General features: G+C 41.1%; 1 protein-coding gene across 1 annotated transcript in view; it reads right to left on the bottom strand.

The window, feature by feature from the left end:
- Nucleotides 1–23801, bottom strand: part of SKAP1 (src kinase associated phosphoprotein 1) — a 276280-nt gene that overhangs the window by 44433 nt on the left and 208046 nt on the right. The window contains exons 5-6 of the mRNA XM_067717226.1: nucleotides 3237–3314; nucleotides 2298–2381 (exon numbers count right to left, since the gene is read on the bottom strand). Of these exons, the coding sequence (XP_067573327.1) occupies nucleotides 2298–2381; nucleotides 3237–3314 (162 nt within the window). The remainder of the gene's footprint in view (nucleotides 1–2297; nucleotides 2382–3236; nucleotides 3315–23801) is intronic.

Genomic DNA, 23801 nt, shown 5'->3' with positions numbered 1-23801 from the left:
TATTAGAAACAGAAAAAGAGGGGTTGGTTCCCAAAGATTCTGTGTCCTCATGGTGTGGTCAGGCAGAACATGTAGAAGAATGGAACCCCCGTGCCTGGGTGATGCTTTCTGTCCTGTGTCATGTGGAATGAGTTGCTTTTTGATGATGATGATAAGAGGGATGGCAGTGGGAAGAAAATATTAAAAGAAAAGAAAAAGAATCTGTCCTCACCTGGTTGAGCTAAAAGAAATACACAAACACTCTATACTTACTAAGAAAATGTCTTGGGCACAATAAGAAGTAACTGGCGAGAAGGGAGCCATGCAACAGTGCTTTTTGACACCAGAATCTTTTTTGTTAAAGTATCTCTCCTTGTTCTAACTGGCCACTAAAATGTTTTGTTGTTTCTTTGGTCACCAGCTTTTATTTCACTCTGACGGCAAAATGGTCAATAAAAGTCTCCAAGCCTCTCGCTCTTGCTCTCCTTCCTCACCTTGAGTAGGAAGGATTCTGAACGAATGAACGTGATACCTAGTTGTATATCCAGAGATGCCAACCAAGTATTTAAATGCAAGGGAAATGATGAACATTTTTACAAGGACATATATGTTATATTAGTTTGAAGGTTTAAAATAAGAAAATAAAACCTGGTTGGCTTGTATGCCTAGAATTCAGGGGAGAAATTATAGTTGCTGGATTTGAGAGTGGGCTGGGGGTTGGAAGGATACAGGGGGCTTGTTACTCAGGTTTTGAGCTATGTTGCTATCATTTCCAAGTAGGGCTTCACACTTTACCCCTGTATAGGAAAGTTTCTGATGAATTGTGATGGTGAACTCAAGATGAAGGTCAGTGATACCTGTTGCAGGCAGAGAGGCAGAATGAGGTAACTGCCTTGAAGTCCAAGAGCAAATCTTAAGGATTCCATGTCACTTAGCAAAGCTATTCTTTCTGCTACCTTAGTCCCCAAAGTGCAGGAAGTCCAAAGGCAAATGTGTAGGTATCTGATTATTCCCTTGACTGGATACCCAGGCTTTGGGAGAGGAATAAGTCCGGGAAAGAAGGAAGAGAGGAGAAACAGAAAATGATCGGAAGGACAATAAAGGATTTACTTTGGATCATGCCTCAGTAAGAAGGTGGTAGAGCACAAAGAAAGCCCCCACACGAATTGCTACTTCACTTTGTCTCCCTCTTGTTTTGTAGAATTGCTCCTGGGGCAGTCTAACCCTGCAGGAGGGGATCCGCTATTTGAAAGTTTGCATTCACCTACGGTAACAACTTTTAGCTTGTGGTTATTTGCTGCTGCCTCCACTTTGTGCTTATATCCTCTGTTCCTTCTCACGAACTAAGCAACTGTGTTAAGCATGGATGGGGGGTCTTTTAGGGATGGCTCATGAGTGCTGTGCTTGACTGAGTCAGTGGTGGCTCATTAAGAAGCTGCCTCTGGCTTGAGTCAACACTTCGCAGCTGCTGCCATCTGGCTGAAGGGTGTCTCTAGGGGACAGCAACCATTTGGGTCTCAGCACTCCATGGCTCTAGGCATGTCCACTGGATTACGTCCCAGAACCCAGTAAGATAAAGTTTGGAGCCTGCTCTTAGAGAGTTTGGACTCAGAGGTTCTATTTCTGGGCCATTGGTAAGCTGCTAAAATCCTTCTCAGAATTAATTTTTTTCAATATTTTAACTATATTATTAATGCCTATAAAGTGTTTGAGGTTCTTTTTTTAAAAATTTACTTATATTTTATTTTTGGCTGCACTGGGTCTTCGCTGCTGCGTGCGGGCTTTCTCTAGTTGCAGCGAGCGGGGGATACTCTTCGTGGCGGTGCGCAGGCTTCTCATTGTGGTGGCTTCTCTTGTTGCGGAGCACGGACTCTAGGCAAACGGGCTTCAGTAGCTGTGGCGCATGGGCTCTGTTGCTCCACGGCATGTGGGATCCTCCCAGACCAGGGCTCAAACCCGTGTCCCCTGCATTGGCAGGTGGATTCTTAACCACTGCGCCACCAGGGAAGTCCCAGAGGTTCTGTTTTTTAAATGCCAAAGTATTCAACCTTGATAATGCGTTATTAGTCATAATAAAAGGTAACCTTTTTATATGCTGGCCACATATCCTAGTGTTTAAAGGGGCTATAATTTCTAAATTGGCATCTGAGTTTTTGGTGATGAGTAAGGTATTATTTACCCAGGCTTATTTCTTTCCCAAGCATATCCCTTTATGGGTGTTAGTTAAGGACTGCTAAGTTGAGATCTAAGTGCTTGAGAATTTACGAAGTGCTTGCATCCAGGAGTGAGATGCTGCTGTGCAAATGAAGAACACTTACTTTTCTCATTAGCATAGTAGTAGAAGAGGCCTCTGCTGACAACACACCATCGCTTCTGCCACTCTGATCCAAAGAAACTATGATCTAAACAGAACAGCAGTAAGGGACATAAATTCAGGTAACTACAATCACTGAAGAGTCCGTAAAATCCAACAACACCCAGTCCAGTGTGTTATTGTTTTATTTCCGAGGTTAATGGACTGTAAAACCCTCCCTTTCACTCCCACAGGTTATCCCGTGTTGACACAGAGTGCAGAGGACTCATTCAGTTAAAGGTCCAAGTTCTAAACAGGTTTTGCCTGCTCTGATCCCAGCTGTTTCTCTACTTTTCCTTTATATCTTTCAGGTTCTAATCTCATCCTGCAGTTATAAAATTCTCCATGAGATCTCTATGTGTTGCCTTTCAGCAAACCGAAATGACACTCCAGGCCATGGGCATGAGCAAGGCTTTCTTTGTGCTAAGCCAATTTGCCTGAGTGTTAAACCTGGTATTCCAATCCTACTAGAACCTATTTTAATTAAAGAGTGAAAGCTGAAGACTGGGGCTTGTCTAAAACTTGAGAGTGGGCTGCTTCACATATGATATAAAAATGGCACTCATAGCAACACAGTTTCACTCTTTGTGGGAGCACACTGAGAGATGAGAACAAAAATATAGTCATTCATTTATTCATTCGACAAGTATTTATTAAGCACCTGTTGTGTACCAGGTGAGCAAGGCAGAACCAATCCCTATCCTGATGAAGTGAAGATCTGGGGCCATCTCTCTTCAGCCTACACACAAACACCAGACTTCTTTTCTTTTCGTCCCTTCCTTTTGCCTTACCCCTGCCTAGTATAGTACTGGGCATAGAGCAGGTACCCCTTATGCTAGCCCTCTTTTTCCTCATTTCCCTTCCCTTCCTGGAATGTTCTGAGATCGGAGGGTCTAATCAGTACCTTTGCTTTTCTTCTCTAAGTATCCTTGCTTGATGATATTATCAAGCTCTTGAGCTCCTCTTGTGATGTCTTCCATTCCTAAAAGAAACAAGAGCAAAATATTTTGTTGAAATCAGACAGAATTTTCATTTATTTGGGCTGCTTGAGATAATCTACATTAATGAAGGGGTGCAGAGGGGCTATTGCTTATATATGGCACAAAATAAAACAATTTCTAGATGACTGGGGGGGGAAGTAAATTTTCTTTTTCTTCCTAATTATATCTAATGCTAAAATTGCTTAAAATTATCTAAACATAACATTAGTTTGTGCAAGGGGAGGTAGCCTAAGCATGTACTGATTGGCAAGAAAAGGATTCCAGAAAATTAAGAATTTGCTTAACTAAACACACACCTTTTTCTAACAAACAGAAAGCCACCTTAGTGAACATAATTTTTATTAAGTCCACACAAAGAAAGGCTCTGCATAGCTGAACTTGGCAATAGCTGCTAAATTCTGGTTTTGTCAAAGTCATGGTAAGAGTCTAGGGATGGTAGAAGCCTTTACACAGAGAAGACCTGGATCTGACATCAGTCTTTAATTGTATGCTGCTAACATTCTCGGCTTTCAATTAGCCTTGTTAGGTACAAATTTATTGAGCAGTCAAGATCCTAATCTATCTTCCACCACTGGGGTTTATACTTATCTTACAGAAGGGAGGGGCAAAGGACAGAGACAATGAGGCAGGAATTTACTCCTCAAAAAAATAAAATGAAACAGGAACAACAACAAAAACAATTAAAACATATAACTCTTTATTTCTTAATTAGGAGAAATGAAGGGAGTGGGTTAGCATAATCCTAATTTTATTCTTTTTGGTCCCCAAACCCAAATCTCTTTTGGTTTGCCTTAAAAAATTTAGAAAGCAAACAAAATATAAACCAAATTAAGGCACAATGCATATGAATCAACTGGGTTACCTATACAATATCTTGAGACTCTTGGGTGGAATCATTTTTTTCAATCACACAATTGTTTTCTTAACATCGACAATAACTAACATTCAGTGGTAGCTGTGCGTTGGCACTTTGTTCAATGCTTTGAATACTTTTTGTTTAAAAATAACATTTTAAGGTGATTTAAAATGCAACTAAAAGTACTTTTTGCTTCTGTTTCAAGCTTAGTTTTAAAAATATAGATCAGAAGAGTTTCTTTTTTTAGGTGTTTAAGTGCCTGATTCTATATCCTATTTGTCCGTATTGTCAACTTCCTTGTTCATAGACTGTTTTCATTTGTGTGTTTTACAGTTAGCAAACTCTGTGGCTGCTATAAATCCTCCCAGATGGGTCTCAGGGTGCACGCATGAGATGAAGAGCAGCAAAGGAAAGTTCATTTGTCTAGGATTCTTTCATTTCTCCCACCCCTCTGAAAATTCTAATATCTCTTTGAAAATGCTCTCCAAGAAAACAGAGAAGCAGACTGTACTGAGGGCGAGGACCCAGTATGGCTGAGAAGGCCCTTTGAAGGAGAGCCCATCCTCTCTGCAGCGCTGTCAAAAAATTGCTCCTAGAGGCCTAAAAATTAAATGAAAGACACAGGGGATAAGAAAAACAGGATCCCCTAAGCCTGGAGTTTCCATCTTTTCTTCCCACCATTTTTTCCCTTTTTTAAAAAGGTCTTGTTAAACTTAGAGACACAGCTTCTTGTTAAAGATGCCGAGAGTCTGAATCTTAAAAGACATGTTAAACGTTCTATTAGAATTCAAACCTCCTTTTTTAATGCAAATCTAAACGCCATTTTATGGAACATCTATAATTATGAAAATGGGAAGACATTGCCTCGTGTGCGGGGAGAGTCTGTGAGTATGAATATTACATTAATGTGCCCACACCAGCTCACTGATCCTGCTGGCAGGAGCATAAAAAATGCTCGAGTGAAACTTTTATTTAGATGTTAAGACTCCAGGCCCCAGCGGGGTGACAGAGACAGTCCCTGTGAGTTGCCATCAGAGAGAGAGCTTGAACTGAATTACCCAGGGGGGAAGCAAGTAGTGGGGAGCACTGCTTCGCTTATTTAATTTCATTTACTTTCCGTACATTTTCAGCATGAGGCTTTTCTCTCCCCACCAACTGAAACCCAAGAATGCCACCACCAAGCAAACAAAGACATAATGCAGCAGAAATGTTTGAATTCCAAGTCACTAATTTTAGGAGACTAGGGACAGCACCATCACCACCTTCTCACCCCAAAAGTCACACTTGGTTTGCTAAAACTGAGCACTGAATGAGTTACTGAATTTCCTCTCTTGGTCATTCACCAACAAGATTCTGAAGAGTAAGAGAGCTGGAAATACAGTATTTTATATGCTGTGTTTTTGTAAGGTGTGTTATGTTGCTTTTTTATCAGAGGGAATCTGTATTGATGAACTCTCTTGCCTGGATTCCCTTATGGGCAGTGGAAAAAATGGGATTATGGGTGAAGTTTGGAATGGCTATGGAAAAAAGATTAGATCAAATCAATTTTTATTCTGTTGACTGTCTTCTATGTCTAAGGCACTCTGTGGTGAGTACAATAACAGAACTGTTCTCAATGTAAAGTTGACTCTGAGTGCAATCTCATTACCTCCATGATCTATCAGATAAACCCAGATGGGATCCAGATCCATCCCAGTCCAAGATGGGAAGCCACTGTGGCAATCAAGCTCTCTCCTCTTTCAGTGTCAGCTTAGGGTCCCACTGATCAAGAACTGGTGGTCCTGAGGATACACACGTAAGCCACAGTCCTGTGTGATGACGCAGGAGGAGTCTTGTATGCCCGAATTTACACCTACTGGCAAGTGAACCGATCTGCAGAGCTACTTGACATGTAATAGAAGGTATGTAAATGTTTTGCAGGATGATAATAAAAATAGGAAGAAGCTACAAACAATTCCATGAGTAGCTATTTTAAGGCAAAAACATTTATATTTAAGTATACAATTTTTTTTTAAATCGAGGCTTTCTGTCCATTACCTGAAAAAGGATATCACCACCTTAATGAAAAAAATATATAAATGATTTATTGGGAATAAATGGCCCTTTGGATAAACCTAAGGGTGTATCACATTATATCAGCACAAAACAGAATTACATTAGTGTCATAATCTCTCTCTACCACTGCACTTAACTAAATCTCTCAGAATAGCCCATATAAAGGAAAGATTCACTTAGCTGAAGGATGTAGGGTCATAAACATAAGAGCGAGAAGAGTGTTAGACACAAGTGATGGCCACCCAACTTTCACAGCAGATAAAGATAAAAGAAATTCTGAGACATCTTTTTCTCCTCATCCAGATTCCTTTAAACCCTGTATCCCACCCATACCAGCTCTGCAGTAAAAAACAACAGAGTAGGGGTCGATCTCTCAGCACTAAACATGACTCCTCAGTCAGCCACCCACAGCAACAACAATGGGGACCCTTTGGAGTGTGATCCATTTCCATAAAGCAGTCAATAAAAAAGACATGGGAGCTTATGTGAGTCACGGCCTATTTAATCAGCTGCATTCTGGCCCACTGAGAAAAGAGAATTGGAGAAGTCAGTCGGCAACGCCACAGCACAACGCTAATAGCATAAGAGGCCACACAATGTCTACTGCAAAAAGATTGCAGCTCCTGCAGAAAAAAACAGTGCCCACAAACTTTCATTCTAGGTAGCTGGTTTGGTCTCTTGCTCAATCAACCTGAAATGAAAATCCATGATTAAAAAAACCCATCTTTTGTTCAACGCTTTCCCCTCCCTAAATTGTGGACTTCTCCTATCCTCCCCTTTCCTTCTAATTCAAGTTCTTTTCAATTGTTTGAAAAAGGAGACCAAACCAACTCCAGCCCAGAGGCTGATCGTTACCAGGGGTGAATTTCAGGCAGGGTTAAGCTTACCAGTTTCTTTCACTAAACCACCTGTGATATAGGACCTGGGGTGTTGGGTGGATGAGGCTGGAGAAAATCTAATATTTGAAGGCTGGGAATGGTCAAGTTGCATTTGTGATTTCAGTTCACTCACAGATCACTGGTGTGTGTGTGCATTTACACAATGACAAACATACGCATCACAATGCCTCAAACGGACAAAATGAAAGGGGGTATTGCAGGTAGGGTGGGTGGTGTAGTATTCTCCTGTCCAGTGGTTGCTGATCCCCCATCAGTTTGTTAAATCCTCTCCTTTGTATTTGGTTTCTGTGTCCTTCTTTAATAAGTTCGTTACTGTTTTTCCTCAGCTTCCTTTTTTCTCAATTTTTAGGAACCAGTCAATAAATGACTGAGGTGTCTGGCAAGAAGTGTTCATCTTCTACACATGATGATAACAGGGAAAATGGTTTCAATGACTCTTCCTTCATTAGTCCCTTGGGACAGGCTTACATAAGTCTTAAACTGCTGTGGTTCCATTCAATATCTACTTGAGTTTACACTTATTCCTCACAGTTTTCTGTCTTTGTGCTTCACTTATTAAGGAATGTAGAGCAGCACATATAAGGTGAAAAATTCTAAGCCATTAATAATAATAGACTTAGGATCTAAAAGTTCCAAAACACAGAAGCCACTCAAACAAACAGCTTTAATTTCATGGAGAAATAAACTGGATAGCAGATGAAAGGAAGGGATTGAACACAAAGTACCTAACCAGGTTCTTCAACGAGCTGTGACATAAGAAGCTAAGAAACAAAACAAGTGCAGTTGGAGATAGGCAGAAGGACGTCAGAAAATGGTAGAAATCACACGTTTGTGGTTAGCAAACCAGTGCAGGAGACAATATTCAGGAGATCTTCATGGACTCTTGTTTCCCCTCCAATTTTTTAAGGTTTTTAAAAAAATCTGTTAATCCAGGTAACAGACCAAACTGTATAAAAATCTGTGGAAGAAACTTGTTATACTGAGGATATAGAAAATTCATGAGAGATTCTAGGGCAGAAGTACTAAGAAAAAAAGCAGATAACTGATGTACAAAATGATTAAAACTAATATGTTTTAATACAAAATGGTTTAAAAAACCTAACAAGTTTTAATCTGCATTTTATCAAGCATTTTCACATCTCATTTGAGCTCCACAGCATGCCTGTGAGGTATGTATTAATATCATCTCCACTTTACAGACTAGAAAAAAGGCTTACTGAAATTATGGGAGTTGCTGAAGGTTGCTCAGCTGGAAAAGCCCATGCACTTTCCACCACCCTGAGCTTCAGCTGAGGAGACACACTCAGATGTACCTGAGGAAAGATACAGTCTTCCCACCTCACTCGCCCATGAGAGACTCCATTTAAATATGGAAGAAGAAACAGACATGATATGTGATTATTCTGATACTTGATGTCAAAAAATTATTTTAGGATCCTGTATTTCTTGTTTACTTTGTAAGGTACTGGCTGACTAACCTATGGAATTGCTTTCTAGGGCAGGTCTCTGTGAAATTCAAGAGATCAACAGATACGCGGAACAAAAATGAAAGAAAGGGCTTCCCTGGTGGCGCAGTGGTTGAGAATCTGCCTGCCAATGCTGGGGACACAGGTTCGAGCCCTGGTCTGGGAAGATGCCACATGCCGCAGAGCAACTAGGTCCGTGAGCCACAACTATTGAGCCTGCGCGTCTGGAGCTTGTGCTCCACAACAAGAGAGGCCGCGACAGTGAGAGGCCCGTGCACCGTGATGAAGAGTGGCCCCCGCTCGCCGCAACTAGAGAAAGCCCACGCACAGAAATGAAGACCCAACACAGGCAAAAATACATAAGTAAACTTTTTTAAAAAAAGAAAGTAAGAGAATGTAATAAAAGGATACACAAGGTAAAGAATATACAAGAGGAAGAAACCTGGAGCTCTCAAAAAATGCTGCTGGATCACCAAGGTTTGTAAGGCCTCTTCACAAGAGTGATATCTAGAAAATGGAAGCCTGTTTTAGGGTAGGGCTCATGCAGGAATCTCGGACATGATTCATTTACTCTCTAAGGAAGAGGCCTTGGTTTAAAAAGAAAGAAGATTTTTAAGTCAAATATCCAAACTGGTTTCTAGAAACCATCGATATTCATGGCATATGAAGAACCTTCTTGTTTCCACAAAGAGGCGCCACACTAATTGCCACAGAGGACTGTGGTCTTCCGGGAGGCTCCTCTTCCATGTCTCTGTTTTTAGTAAGATTTTACTTATAAGAAGTGAAAGTTTTAGAAAAAAGCACTTCCAACTCTACGTATGAAAACTGCAACACACTAATTCTAGCATCTAAATAAATGGGAATAAACAACAGCGTCTGGTAGGTAAATAGTTCATCTTAAAGAAAGACTAATTCAATATAATAATTTACTGATCCTCAATCCTGGTATCGGGATACCAGGGCGTCTTTTGATCAGTTGAAGGTGTTGATAGAAATGGCAGAGATTTTGAATAATTCACTTTAAGAATAAGAATGGATTCAAAGTTTTTCTATAATAACACCACCCATTTGCATTCAATATGCTTTCTTAAGGGGAAAAGTCAATTAAAAATAACTTATAGCGTATCTTATTTAGGCCACAGTCTACGGTGATTAAACACATCTGATGTAGTATTATAATCATGGCAATCAAGAATTCCTACAGAGCTTTATTTCCTTGAAAAAAATTGTTTCTTCAAAATTGTGGGTGTTCCACGGAAGTGGGTTGGGCATATAAATGTTGGTGGTCATGCGTTATGGTGGGAAAAAGGTTGAGAATTCATGTAATCTGCACAAAAACAGTTTAAACCCAGGAAGCCTCTTGTGTCTTCTGATTTTATTAATGACACATATATATAACTTAGCACCTTCAGCTTTATTTTTATCCTAAGAATCCATCCTTAATACAGAACTACAAAGATCCAAACGACCTGAAGTCTTTTTTAGCAGCCAAACCACAGTAAGTGGCAGCAGGACAAAGTGAGAATCATGACACAAATCCAGACCGTGGTGCTTCAAAGAGCTTTGAGATTCTAAAAAGGAGGAGGAGAGGATTTCAAACACCAAACTTGTCTTTTTTACAAACCTTGAAGGATCACTGTATTTTCCTCTCATCCTGAGACAGGTCACTTTTATACATGTGTCACTTGAGAGCATATCTTTAAAAATGAATGACAAAATATCATTTTCAAATCTATTTATTTACTACTCTACTGGATTGTGATAAGAATATGAAGAAAAGGAAAGAAAAAAGCCCCACCTGGGTTTGGAGTCACTTTTTAACTGGTTTAACTTCTACCTGTCCACCATACTATGGCCAGAAATCATCTTTCTGAAACGTATATCTGGCCATGTCACATTCCTGCTACAGCCTTTAATGGTTCTCCCTAACCTATAGGATGAAACTCAAGCTCTCCATCACACAAAAACTTTAAAACTTGGTCTCACCCTACCTTCCAGTTTCATTTTCTCCCAACCCCTTATACTTCCCAATACTCCAGCAATAATAGGTAACAGACTTTGCCTTCTGGAATATGCCGTGTACTTTACACTGCCAGGCCTTTGCTCATGCTGTTTTTCCTGGTTGGAAATTCTAATCTGTATCCCCATTTTCTGAGGTGGGAGTGCTCCTTTAAGACTGAATTCAAATTCACAAACCTTCTGAATCTTTGTCTGTTTCCCCACATAGAATTATATCCTCTCTCTTCTGTGCTCTAATACCATTTTCTGTAGGGTACAGTCTTGGCTCCCAGGGACCCTAAACCTTTCCCCCAATACTCCTCTCCATTCTTGCCTCTTTGCTTTGGTTTACATAAGACCTTCATTTCTATGTAAAGCTGCTAGAAGCCTTGAATGAGGAAGTAGAAAAGGTACTATTCCCAGGAAAAGGAATGTAGCTGTGGATCTGGGTAGAAGGCAAGAGGGAGGAGGACGGCCTAGCAAGGGAAGGAGGGTTAGAATAGATCTCACATTCATAGGAAGAGAGAGAGAACACCATGAAAAAAATGAAATGAACAAAACATCATAGTGCCTGGATTGAAACAGGGGAACAAAGAAGAATCCAATAGAGCTGTGCATCCAAGGAGATGGGCCAGTATTTGCACCCCGACTGTCTAGGTAAGGAGAGTAAGAATTAGACTGAGGCAGAGCTGGAACAGCTGAAACCCATCACAAGGCAGGGCTGTACTTTAATTGTTGAACTGATGTGGGATTAAGAAGGATCCTTCCCTAAAATACACTCAGTAAACTCCAAGGAGTTTGGTGCTAATTATTTAACTTCTTGAAGCCTAAAGAAAACCTGCCAGTGGGAAATCTAGTCCCTTTCACAGAGGGCAGTTCAATTCATTAGTTATATACCTGTTACTCTCTGTATCCCCAGGGGCCTCGTACACACAGTAGGTGCCTGATAAATGTTTGTTAAACTGAACTGAAACCACTTCCAGCCTTATGGGACTTGGGGTCTAAGAAGGCAATATGGGAGTGAATATTTGTTAGATAAATCATTTTCACCAAAGCCAAAACCAGTCATTTTTGTTCTGCTGTATACTCACTATTTTAAACTTAGAGTTGGTACTGTGAAATAAGAAAGTAAAAAAGGGAAAGAAAGGAAGTAGCCAAGAAAGCCAGGAGGAAGTAGTGGGTGCAGAAGTCGGGAGGAATCACAGTGCTGAGAATGACAGGAGGACGGACAAATGGGATTTTGGGAAAAAAAATAATAAGTTGGGAAAAAATGCCATGAACCTCACCTGGAGAGAACTATATCTCCCAGCCAATTTCACAGCCTCGTTGAGATACCGGTTCTCTTCACCCCAGAACTTATCTATCTTCAGGAAAGCATCAAAGGATGGGGTCCAGAGGAAACCATAAATGGACAAAGACCGAGCCAAACTTAACAAATGGATAACTGAGTATACTTCAGAAAAAGGCTGTTGATTGCAATTTCTGAGCTACACAGGCCTTGAGTGGCTGAGAACTTGGCCCCTTGTCTTGTTCTTGTATTTCCCTGAAAAACGGTATTTTTCTCTTTGACCGTCGTAGGTACATTTGTTTGCATCCTGTACGCAAACATCCTATGTGTGTCTGAGCACTTAATAATGTTGATGGTGAAAGCTGCATGAGGATTAGGGTACCAGAATCCCGGAGTCTTTATTTTAGTTACTCTCTAAACCAAAAGATTTCAGGGAGGAATCAAATGATGATAATCTTGCCTTCTCCATGTCTCTCTAGTGAAAAACATTCAGATATCATCAGAGCACTGCATCGAGAAAACCTTTAAAGCAAACAAAGCAGAAAATAAAAAAGAAGACTTAGAAACTAATTATCGTGAATCTCTGGGGGTATTTCAGGGTGGATGATCTAATGAGAACTCTCACACCCCATTGGGAAGAACTTGATGGGAATGCAGTGACCTCAGCAATGTGGCTTTGACCTGGTATGTATCATCTGCTGGACAAAGGGCCACTCTCAAGCTGGGCCTTGCTCTCAGCCAGCTCCCTGGGTGTCTCTGCAGCAGAATGGGATCAGAGACAGAAAAATGATGGCTACGAGAAGGAACCTTTAGGGCAAAAATCACCTCCTTTTCTTTTAAGTTACACGTTTGAGATTTAAAATCTCTTGGTTCTTCTGTTTCATCTGACAAAACTCAAGCAAGTTTGAAGTCAAATTTTGCAAGGAAAAAATTAGGGAGGGGAAAATGAGGGTGATGTTTCCCGACCCAAAAGTTTCTAACCAAATCATCAAGTCTGTAATTGCAAAATAAAAACACTAAATCTCAATATCTATTTGCACAGCTCATTAACTAAGGGCTCACACTCAGCAAACGGAAAAAAAAAAATAAAGGAAAAAACCTTCAGCACCAAATACATTTGGAAAGTTACTATGGAGACCTGTCTTTCCCTAGGATCTAAACTAGGCTGTTGTCAGATGCGTCTGTCTGTCTGTCTTTATTGCTTATTTGGGAAGCAGCAAGTTGGGATGAGGCAAAGCATCTTTTGTCAGACTGTGCTGGAGAGAAAAAGAGAACATTCCTTTCCCCACTGAGTATTATGAACATGATGGCAGGCACTCGACCTGCTCTGCTACTGGGACAACATGATTTACAGTGTGAAAAGGGAAAACCTAAATCACTAAGTAATGAAAACATTAAAGTTAATGCATCACAAGTGAGGAATTTATTACCATTAACTCCAATAAACAGTTATAAAACACTCGTCCTTTCCTGTCCATGTGCAGGGACACAGACACTGTACTTCATTAAGCTCAACTTTCTTTTCTTCTCCACTAGACCAGTCATGTGTGTTTGAACCAACCACCATTTATTGTTAAGTGGACTGGTTCATTTTCCAGGACTGAGAAAGCTGAAGGCACATCCATTTTGCTTCATGGTGTTTGGTGCAGACGGATGAAATAGCAAAGTTTAGAAGACATGCAGCTCGGTATTGCTATATAAGTTTATTTAAAAGTCCCTAAAATGTATGTCTGATAAAAGCAGAGTAACTCTTCTGAGCAGCCTTTCTCAGAGGCAGGTATATAAGTAATAATGCCTGGTGAGGAAGGTGGCATATTGGATGCCAATGAACGTCAGGTGCGTTTAGCTGAATAATTTTTCCCTTGTTATTGTTTGGTATAGCACCTAAGAAACCTGAGATGGAAACCCATTTCCTTCCAACATCTTTCTCTGTCACAGGGGCATACCAGTTTATTACCTTCAGGTTTTTCATGAACAAAAGAGGCTGCACATATTGGATGGCTAAGGTAGACTGGTTCTGGAATCATTTGTTTTAGAGGAAAAAAAAGGGAACTAACGTGTCTTTTTGGAAAGCCAACTCTAATCATGGAATCACCTGGGTGTTACAAAGCAGACAGGAGAGGCAGCCTGAAATTCAGGCTACCCTGAGCAAACATTCACAATAGTGACAATGCTAATAGTAATACTTTACATTTGAATAGCACTTTAGTGTTTGTAAACTGTTTTCCTTTATGACCTCTTTGATCCTGATACAAACAGAAAGGCCTCAATAGTCTAGACTTCAGGAGCTGAAATTGAGGCTCAGAGAGGATAAAAGACTTACTCACATAGCTGGAAGGAAGAATAAGGACAAAAACTCAGTTTTTTTTAAAAGCTCCAAATCCAGTACTTTTTTTTTTTTTTTTTTTTTTTTTGCAGTACGCGGGCCTCTCCCTGTTGTGGCCTCTCCCGCTGCGGACGGGCAGGCTCAGTGGCCATGGCTCACGGGCCCAGCCGCTCCGCGGCATGTGGGATCTTCCCAGACTGGGGCACGAACCTGTGTCCCCTGCATCGGCAGGTGGACCCTCAACCACTGCGCCACCAGGGAAGCCCAAATCCAGTACATTTTTGGCTACACCGTGCTATGACAAACATGTTACATAATGAATAATGTTATAGTCATAATTATAACATAAAGTCAAGGTAAACGGTGTTTTAATTCTAGATTTCTCAGCCCAAATGGTTTTTAGGAACCCTCTCTGCTAAGCATGGCTACAGTACCAGTACTGCTGGATGGCGCCTGGGAATTGTCCAGGTTGTTCAGCTCTGAAATGGGATCTGATTTTTGGCATTACCAGAGAAGAGGCAGGTACCTGGGTGATCCTCCTGTTTGAGGTTCATAGGGATGTTTAGCCCCACCCACTGAGTGGAATTGCTGGGCCTCTCATGGGCCAAATTGTGTAGAACATATGAAAGAAAGGGCTAGAGAGGCTCTGACGCAGTCTGAGCTGCGTAGCCTGCATTACCAAAGCTAAGATTTCCACAAGTAAGACCAACTGCTAAAAAGTAGCATAGTTTAAGGAGGTAGTAATATTTGTCAAAGGAATTTTTCTAAATATTATTTCACCACCATCTTAGCATTTCCATAAGGTACCCTAATGAAGAACTCTTAGATGAAGAAGTTACAGGTCTCTCCGGAGGTGACAGAGCAAATGACTCTGCCACTCATTTTACACACAGGGAAATTAAATCCCAGCCAGCTATGATGCCATTATGTGACTCATTCAATGATACCATTATGTGACATCACCCAAGGTAACGTGACTAATTTGTCGCAGAGTTGAGAAGAGAAATAGAGTTTTCTGACTCCAATTCAACATCATATCACTCTTTTAGTCAGGAAATAATCCTTCTCTAACTCTGGGGGTAGTCAGGAAATAATCCTTCTCTAACTCTGGGGGTTTAATTTCTATGGGGAAACTAAACAAGACAGGTCCCAAATTTTGGGACACACAGTTCAGTCGAGAGTGGGAAGCTATCCTGAAAGCAGGTGAATTAAGTAATAGTCTATGTCCTGAACACTGAGGCCCCTAGCCTCCTTTTACTGCTCAGTTCCAAAAACCCTGGTAGTCATGTATAATGGTACCACCAGCAGATACATGGATCCTTCTCTGGAAAAAAATGAATGGCCTCAGAGAAAAGACCTGCAGATACTGACATTTGGGAGACGCCAAGCAAAATGTTTAGGTCTTCCCATCACTCTCAAGTTTAGGCTTTCTAAAGTGAAGCCCATCAGGGGATATGCTCCGCCTTGGCACACAGAAGTTTCAATCTGCATGTTAGTGCCTCACTTTTAAATAGAAGCAAAGTCTAAAGATCACCAGACATTTGCAGAAAAGCTTCCAACATGGAAGATAAAGACTAAAACATACAACAGATAAAAAGGAACTCAGAGAAAACAATTTAGGGAGCAGAAAAGAAAATGAAAAACCAAACCAAACAAACAAGGGATCATTAATATTCCCAGAGGGATGAGAAGACACTGAATTCATGAAATAGGCTGCTTAAAAAGAAACAATCAGGGAACAAGAAAGGAGAGTAAGAAATTAAACATAAGGTAGCCAAAATTAAAAACAAAATCAATAGATGGGTTGGAAGATATAATTGAGGATATCTTAAAGAAATAGGGCAAAAAGGTCAAGAAAACAGAAAACAGAAGAGATAAAAATATTAGAACACAGAAAATAAAGGGAAGGAAATGATCAAAGAAACAATAAAAATTCTCACAATGAGGGATATAAATCTTCTGATTGAAAGGGACCTCCATACATCCAGCACATGAAGGAAAAGAGGTCCACACCCTGGTAATCACTGTGAACTTTCAGAACACAATGGACAATGAGAAGCTCATAAAAGCTTCTGAGTTGGGGGAAAAATTGGCCATACACAAAGAATCAAGAATCAGACTGGCATTGAACTTCTCCACTGCAACACTAGAAGCTAAAACGAAGCAAACTTTTCCAAATTCTAAGGCAGATAATTTCCATTAGCGTTTCTACACCCAAATTATCAATCAAGTGTAAAGGTAGAATAAAGAGGTTTTCAGACATGCACATTCTCAAGAAATATACTTCCTGGCCAGCCTTTCTCAGGATGCCACCAGAGGATGTGCTCCAGCAAAGTGAGGGAGTCCACCAAGAAAGAAGGTGATGCTGGATCCGGGTGCAGCTCTGATAAAGGAAAGAGACAAAGGGAAGTCCCAAGGGCAGCCAGCCCAAAGTGGGGAGGAGGACAGAGGTGTCCAGGAGAGCAGCTCCAAGAACAAAATGGACCTGATGGATCATCTGATGTGTGTGACCACTTGGAAAATAGGAATATTACAGTTCTGCTACAGAGTTTGGGAAGAATTAGGGATGGTGACTTAGAAAACTAATAAAATGAAAAAAGCCTAGGCATTTTCCCACTCTGGAAAAAATAAGAAATAAAACTTAATTATAGAAGTTTATAAGGGTTGGCAGTAAATAAAATTTACATAGTTAAAATCACGTAAACCCTAAAACTAAACTAACTAAAAATTATGATATAATCATGTCGGGAAGATGAAGGGAGGAGAAATGAGGATTAGGATGAGATAAGAGTGTTAAATCCTCCTATGCCATAATATGAAATCAATAGTTAATAGCTGAAATTGAAAAGTCCTGAAAATAGCTGTATAATGTTATTATTTAGAAATGTGGACGTACACAGCAGAATTTATGAAAGAATTGAAGGGGGTGGCCTCTGGAGAGCAGTACTCAGGGACTGGGAAGGGATAACTGTGTGTAGCACTATTTGATTTTAAAAAACTATATGTCTACATTATTTTGATGAAAATAATTAGAAAATGGGAAAAATAGTTTTACAACTATTTTACACAAAGCCACACATCTCCATATTTACATCATGATGTCCATTCTGAGTGGCTAAATATACAAAACTCCTAAGCTTGGTATGAAGCGTTTATGGCAAAGGAATCCAGAAAAGAAAGAAGAAATTGGTGTAGAAAAAAGAGAAACAATTTTGTTAAAAAACACTTACACAAAGCCACATTTGAATTAGGTACCATTTTAAGAATATTTTAATAATCTGTAGTCTTTGTGCAATTTGCAATTCTAATATTGTACTTTGTACCATAGGTTTAATTCTGCTTAAGCTCCTCCTACATTGCAAGGGTACCCACAAAAACAGGAGGCCTTTTTCCATTGGAGATCTGTTTTATTTCACACGTAACAAAGGGTACGCAATCCCATTATGACATCTGGGGGTCAGAAGCCCAGAGTATAAACTTGGGCTGCAATTTACAGAATAGTTTTGTATTACTAGGCATGACCAGAATTGGATAAAGTACCTACAGATAAAATCAAATCAGGAAAAATTTATTTGGAACCTACTGTGTGGTAGATGTTGTGCCAGAGAGCATACAATTCGTAGAAAGACAACTTCAGATCAGTGCAAAGGCACAGAGAGCACAGACATGATTTTAATTTATAGGATTGGAAAAGTACAAGGCCATAAAGCAAGACACCTGTTGTCCTGCATTTATGTTAAAGGTTTTGCCTTTTTAAAAAATAATCAGAAACACATAATCATTATTCTTGACATAAATTACATATTAGATTGAGAGTGGAAATCATGTTTTAAGAATAGGAAGGGAAGGAAAAGTAAAACCAACTGCATGTAATTTTTCAAGTGGAAACAACGGCAATATGAAGATATATGGGTGTCAGACCCACTGGTAGAGGAAGGAGGCTGTGCTCCCTTACCTCTTGTGGTGTCACTCCTGTGACCTCTACCATTTGAAATGCTTTGATTCCACCTTGCCCAAGGGGCCTGTGAGCAACGGGAAAAGGGATGAAGGATGCCTATGCCTGACCTCACCTTTACATTGTCTAATGACTGAAGGTATAAATCAGCTTTCCCCTTGAAGATCCGAGTGTCAGAAGCTCATGTGAAATGCTGGAAATATTAAATGATGTCCCTGAGGGTTTTATTGTTACTCAGTTTTCTCCTGTAACTGGGAGAGCTGTTCACATGAAGGATACTCTCCCTCAGGACCTCAATTTGTATACAAAATGAAGTATGAAACTCCAACAACTTCTTGCCACTTTGGAAAGAAAATAAACAATTAGTGGAGGTTGCCCTTAGCCTACTGGTCCTGCGTATATTTCAAAGATACCTCTATTCCCAGAGAGCAATTCACACTAATGAAGGTATGATACCCTCATTACAAATCCTTATTTCCAGGGTAATAAATCTGTGATGGTTAAAAAAATCTCCATAGACAATGCAATGTGTCTTTTAATGGGGAAAAACAAAAACTCTTCACTTTATCCTAGTTAGCAGAGGAAGTGTACTAAGAATAGAGGATCAACTGCCCCAATGCCGAGGTTCCATTGCTAGCTCATCACTGTGATCTTGGGCTGTATCTGAAGCTCCATTCCAAGATTCTTTGTGCAGAATTTTTTAAATCTATGGACTCTTAAACCTCCTAATACACTTTGATTCATTAATCCTCACCACTACCTCTGTAATAGGCATAATTATCTGTAATAAGAACAATGATAATTTTTCTCTTGATGGAGAAATTAAAGTGACTTGTTCAAGTCTCTCAGTTAGTAAGTGGACAAAGCCGGAACAGAAATAAGGAATCCTCATGACAATCCTTAGCATTAATCTCTTGGCATCTCTTTTTTCCATCACAGATTTGAAGTACTGGCACACAAAGAATATATTCCCTATTATAAAAATATCACTATATATTTGCATAGAGCTTTAAAAATTTTAGAGCATGTTCAAACCTCTTATTTAGTTCAATTTTTATAATAGCCCTATGAGGTAGGTATTTATAGACTCTGTAATGAAGGACTAAAAGTAAAAAGAAACAGCATAAACAGCTGAGAAGAAAAGCCAGTGAAATATTAAGGATTACCTAAGACATTATAGAATCTTAATTACACCAGGTTTGTAAGAGACAGCCAGATGTATGAACATATTGATTAGCCTGCCCTGTTTCTGTGCGATAATAGAGGACTGATCTCTAAAAGAGCCTCTGCTCTGTGTTCTAAGATCATATTCCAGTCACGAAAGGATATTCAGAATGGTGTAATGTGCTCTTTTAACGCGAGCTCTCTTGCCATCGAACTATGGCTGAATTAGGGATGAATGACACTGCTTCTCTAGGGGGCAAGAGAAAGTGTGAGGGATGAGAGGGATTCCAAACAGCAAAGAAGGAAAAATGAAGAAATAAGGCTCTTTTTTCCCCAAAAGCCTAATCTTCTGAAGCAGGCCCAGCGATTAAAAAAAAACTTTAAAAAAGTAGCACCAAATAGAATTGGTGCTGCTTAACTAGTGTGTGTTTAAGGGAACTGGAAAACGGTCCCTCTTCCAAATACCTTCCCAACTGACTTCCTTAATTCCTGAAATTCCACCATTAGAAGTCCATTCCCGTAGATGAAAGCATTATTCCCTACTGAAATCCAAATGCCTCTGGGAGAGGCAGTATCCTAAGTGAGGCATTCTCATCCACAGTATGATAACAAATTGGGAGAAGGAGACCCAGAGTGCCAGCTCTCCCAGGGACAAAGCACAGCCACTTGCAACCATGCGGCAGGCCATCGAGCAGAGATGACTGATAGAAGTATGTCGAGCACTGACTCTTATCCAGGTGTGTGTGGTTGACGATACTGCACTGAGCCATTATCAGTCATTAGCACCCGAGAGCAGTGGTTTTTAACTGCAGCTGCTCATCACCATCACCTGTCAACCTTTCAAAAAATGTATACACCTGGACTGTACCCTACATTTGCTGAATCAGGATCATGTGGGAGTAGGGTTGAGGCATGTTTATTTTTTCAAAGCTCTGTGGATGTTCTGATGCTCTGCCAGGGCTGAAAACCACAACCTCAGAGTGAAATGTGTCAACCCGATTGATGGCTTGCTGGTGGGCCTTGGTGAGGTGGGGCCCCAGGTCGGGGGCCTGGACGCTGAATACCAGAACAGGTGATGAGAGGCAAGAGAGGTTCCATAACAACAAAGTAACAGAAGAGGACATGGAAAAGAATCAAGACAACTTGTCTATATCACAATTTTGACAAACTACCTGGGAGTGTTATTACCAAGATTTGAAGAAACACTAATCTATGAAAGTTAGGACTTCTGCATAACACCATTTAATAAATACCAGGGGAATGAGTATGTATGCTCATGTAACTCAGGTTTATTTCATCCTTTCAAAAGGCTGAAGAAGCCTCTTGTAGTCCTTTCGTTACTGTAGTATCTCTTCCCATCCCATTCGTTATAGCCATTTCCTTAAGTCTTGCCCTATTCGTCTTGTCCTTGGTTAGCCTCCAAAGAGAGTCCTTACCAGGTTAATCTGTTAGGATTAGTTTGGTCAACGTGACAGAAAACCCCAAATAACAGAGGCCTAATAAGACAGAAGATAATCTCTCACGTATAAATAAGGCTGGAGGGAGGTAGCCAGGCAATGGGAGGGCACGTCATGTGCTCATCTCCTCTATCTTGTCTCCACCACCTTTAGCATGTGATTTCTTCCATGCAGTCCAAACTGGCTCCAGCTCCAGCCAGCAAGAAGGGGGAAAGGGGTAAGGAAAAGAGCATCACCCTCCCCCAACCTGCTAAGGACACTATATGTGTCCCTAGAAGTTAACCCATCCCTTTCACATTCCACTGGCCAGAACTTAAGTCACATGGTTGAAGCTAGCTGTTAGGGAGTTAAGGAGGCAGGGAGCTGTTCAGGGCAGCCGTGAGTCCATTTAGAAAGGCAGAAGAAGGGGAGAATGGACACTGGGGCTAGTGAGCAGTCTCAGCCACACCGGGAACTGTGCATGCAGCTGAACAAGTACAGGCAGTCACCTTACGAACCTAGAATATCCCGCTGGAAAGAAAGCAAATGAGTGTGGTAAGAGAAGACTGCTTAATGCCAGGTGTTGGGTAATGCATGGTGATTAGAGGAAAGTGTTTTCCACTAATGAAGAGTGATAATTTGTTGAAAGTGGTTATCTGTGGCCCAGGAGTCATAACAGAGGCCTCAAATAAATGAAGTGTTTGGTTTGTCTTTTCGCGGGCCTCTCGCTGCTGTGGCCTCTCCCGTTGCAGAGCACAGGCTCCGGACGCGCAGGCTCAGCGGCCACGGCTCACGGGCCCAGCCGCTCCGTGGCACGTGGGATCCTCCTGGACCGGGGCACGAACCCGTGCCCCCTGAATCGGCAGGCGGACTCCCAACCACTGCGCCACCAGGGAAGCCCTTGGTTTGTCTTTTGAAAGCTTACTCCTCTTGGAATTATGTGATTCAAAAGTCCACCCCTTGCCTAACGGAGGACTGGAATTTGGTCCTTCTTTCCGAGTGCCTGGAGTCAACTTCTGTAATCTGTCAGGAGCAGAACAGGATACCTGACCATGGATTTCCACACTAGCAGCTGGGACTCACAATGCTAACTAGGAGAAATACTAATACTTATTTCACACACAAATTCTGCTTAGATGTGCTTTAGAAAGATTCCAATCAATAAAAAGGTGTGGGCTTCCCTGGTGGCGCAGTGGTTGAGAGTCTGCCTGCCGATGCAGGGGACACGGGTTCGTGCCCTGGTCCGGGAGGATCCCACATGCTGCGGAGCGGCTGGGCCCGTGAGCCATGGCCGCTGAGCCTGCGCGTCCGGAGCCTGTGCTCTGCAATGGGAGAGGCCACAGCAGTGAGAGGCCCGCGTACCGCAAAATAAATAAATAAAAAATAAAAAGGTGTAGTTTCCCCTGACTCTAGGGTTCCAGATACGTCAGTACCTCCCAGTGAGTACTTCCCCAAAACTTCCTTTTTTAAATTGCTCTCAGGTCTGACAGTACAACCAGAACTATGCTGGTCTAGAAGCATGTGGTCTAAAACACAAGAAATCTGTTTAACTCTATGGCTGTGTTTGGACTGCTTCATTGTCTAGGATGGTTTAAAAGTAAAGCACTGCTTTGTTTCCCATCAGATCTCCCTAAATCATCTAATAGGCTTGTTTCCTTTCTCTGTGTTTCTCATTTGTATGGCTGATTGAATTGTATAGCCAGTTAGCTCAGTTAGATAGGGCATGGTGATAATAAGACTAAGGTCACAGGTTTTATCCTTAGATAAAACCTGTGTTTTAGAGAGGGTGTGCTGTCTCGGGACGGGTGTGCAGAGTAAAATTCTGTTCCACGTCTAGTTGATTGCTTCTCTCCCCCTGGCTAGCTCTTCGGAAAGGATGAGCGGCTTCTCAAAAGGGGGACTGAGTAAGAAAGAGGGGTGTCTTAGCAGAATTAAGCTATACTGTTGGAAAAACCCTGCAAAAGCCTGGACCAAAAGTATCTCTATACCAAGAGGAACACAAAGTAGTTTGGTTTATGAAATGGTCCTTCCAACAATACGCCATCCTACTTCCAGGAGACTACGACCCAGAAGCATGGAGTTTGAACTGCGACATTGGGGAGGGAAAAAGAAAGCTAGAGTGGCAAGAACACTGCCATATTCCTAGGCTAGGGTCCAGAGTTCTTGTTTCCTGCTTCCTGCTTGAGCCAGGACCTTCAGACCACATTCGGTCTCCTATTTCCAACCTACCTCAGTGCTCCCCAGCCAGTGGTGAATTGTCATAATGTCCTGGAGGAAAATCATGTCCAACACAGGAATAAAATTTGCCACCTCTTTTACTTGCTCTAGATAGAAATGTCATTTCTCACCACAGGAAGACTTTCCCCCGCTCTTATCAAAAATCTTTCAGTGTGTCCACACAACCGGGAGAACAAATGTGTTTTTGATCCCTTTGTGAACAAATGAGACTCAGCACCTGCCCAGTGCTCGAGGGTGGCCAGCCTCATCCTTGCTCTGAGCCGGCTGCTGCTCTTGGGGGAGAGAAAGTAAAAATGATTGATTCAACATCTTAATTAATATAAACAAACAAAGAGGAACATCAAATAATGGGCCTGACAGTTTGAAGCAAACTGAAAGCACAGCTTAGTATTTCATAGAAGAAAAGGCGTTTGATGTGAGGATGGCAGTTTAATAAGTTGTAAATATCACCGGCTTGGTATTATAGCTAATCCAAATATTTTCATTTCTCATCATAAGTTACCCTCTGCTGATGGCTTGTCCTCTTCAACTTACAGCTTTCACCCTGAAGCCTTCGAGGGGGGTGGAGAGGAGAGGAAGAGAAAGGGTCACAGGTTCTCTGTGGAATGTGAATTACATCATCAACTTCCTTTCTACTTTCTGATTCAGATATTCCCTGGAAAACATCACCAACCAGCCCCAAGGTTTTATTGCCTTTGTCTTCACCTCCCCTAAAAACGTATCAAAATTTAATCATTACAGCTTTCCATTAGCTTCTGACTGTTTTACTAATTAAGAAGTCTGAGCT

This window comes from Pseudorca crassidens, chromosome 19, assembly GCF_039906515.1.
Source record: "Pseudorca crassidens isolate mPseCra1 chromosome 19, mPseCra1.hap1, whole genome shotgun sequence".
Lineage (NCBI taxonomy): Eukaryota > Metazoa > Chordata > Mammalia > Artiodactyla > Delphinidae > Pseudorca > Pseudorca crassidens.
The sequence above is the reverse complement of the archived record's forward strand: the minus strand, read 5'-3'. Positions and strand labels throughout refer to the sequence as shown.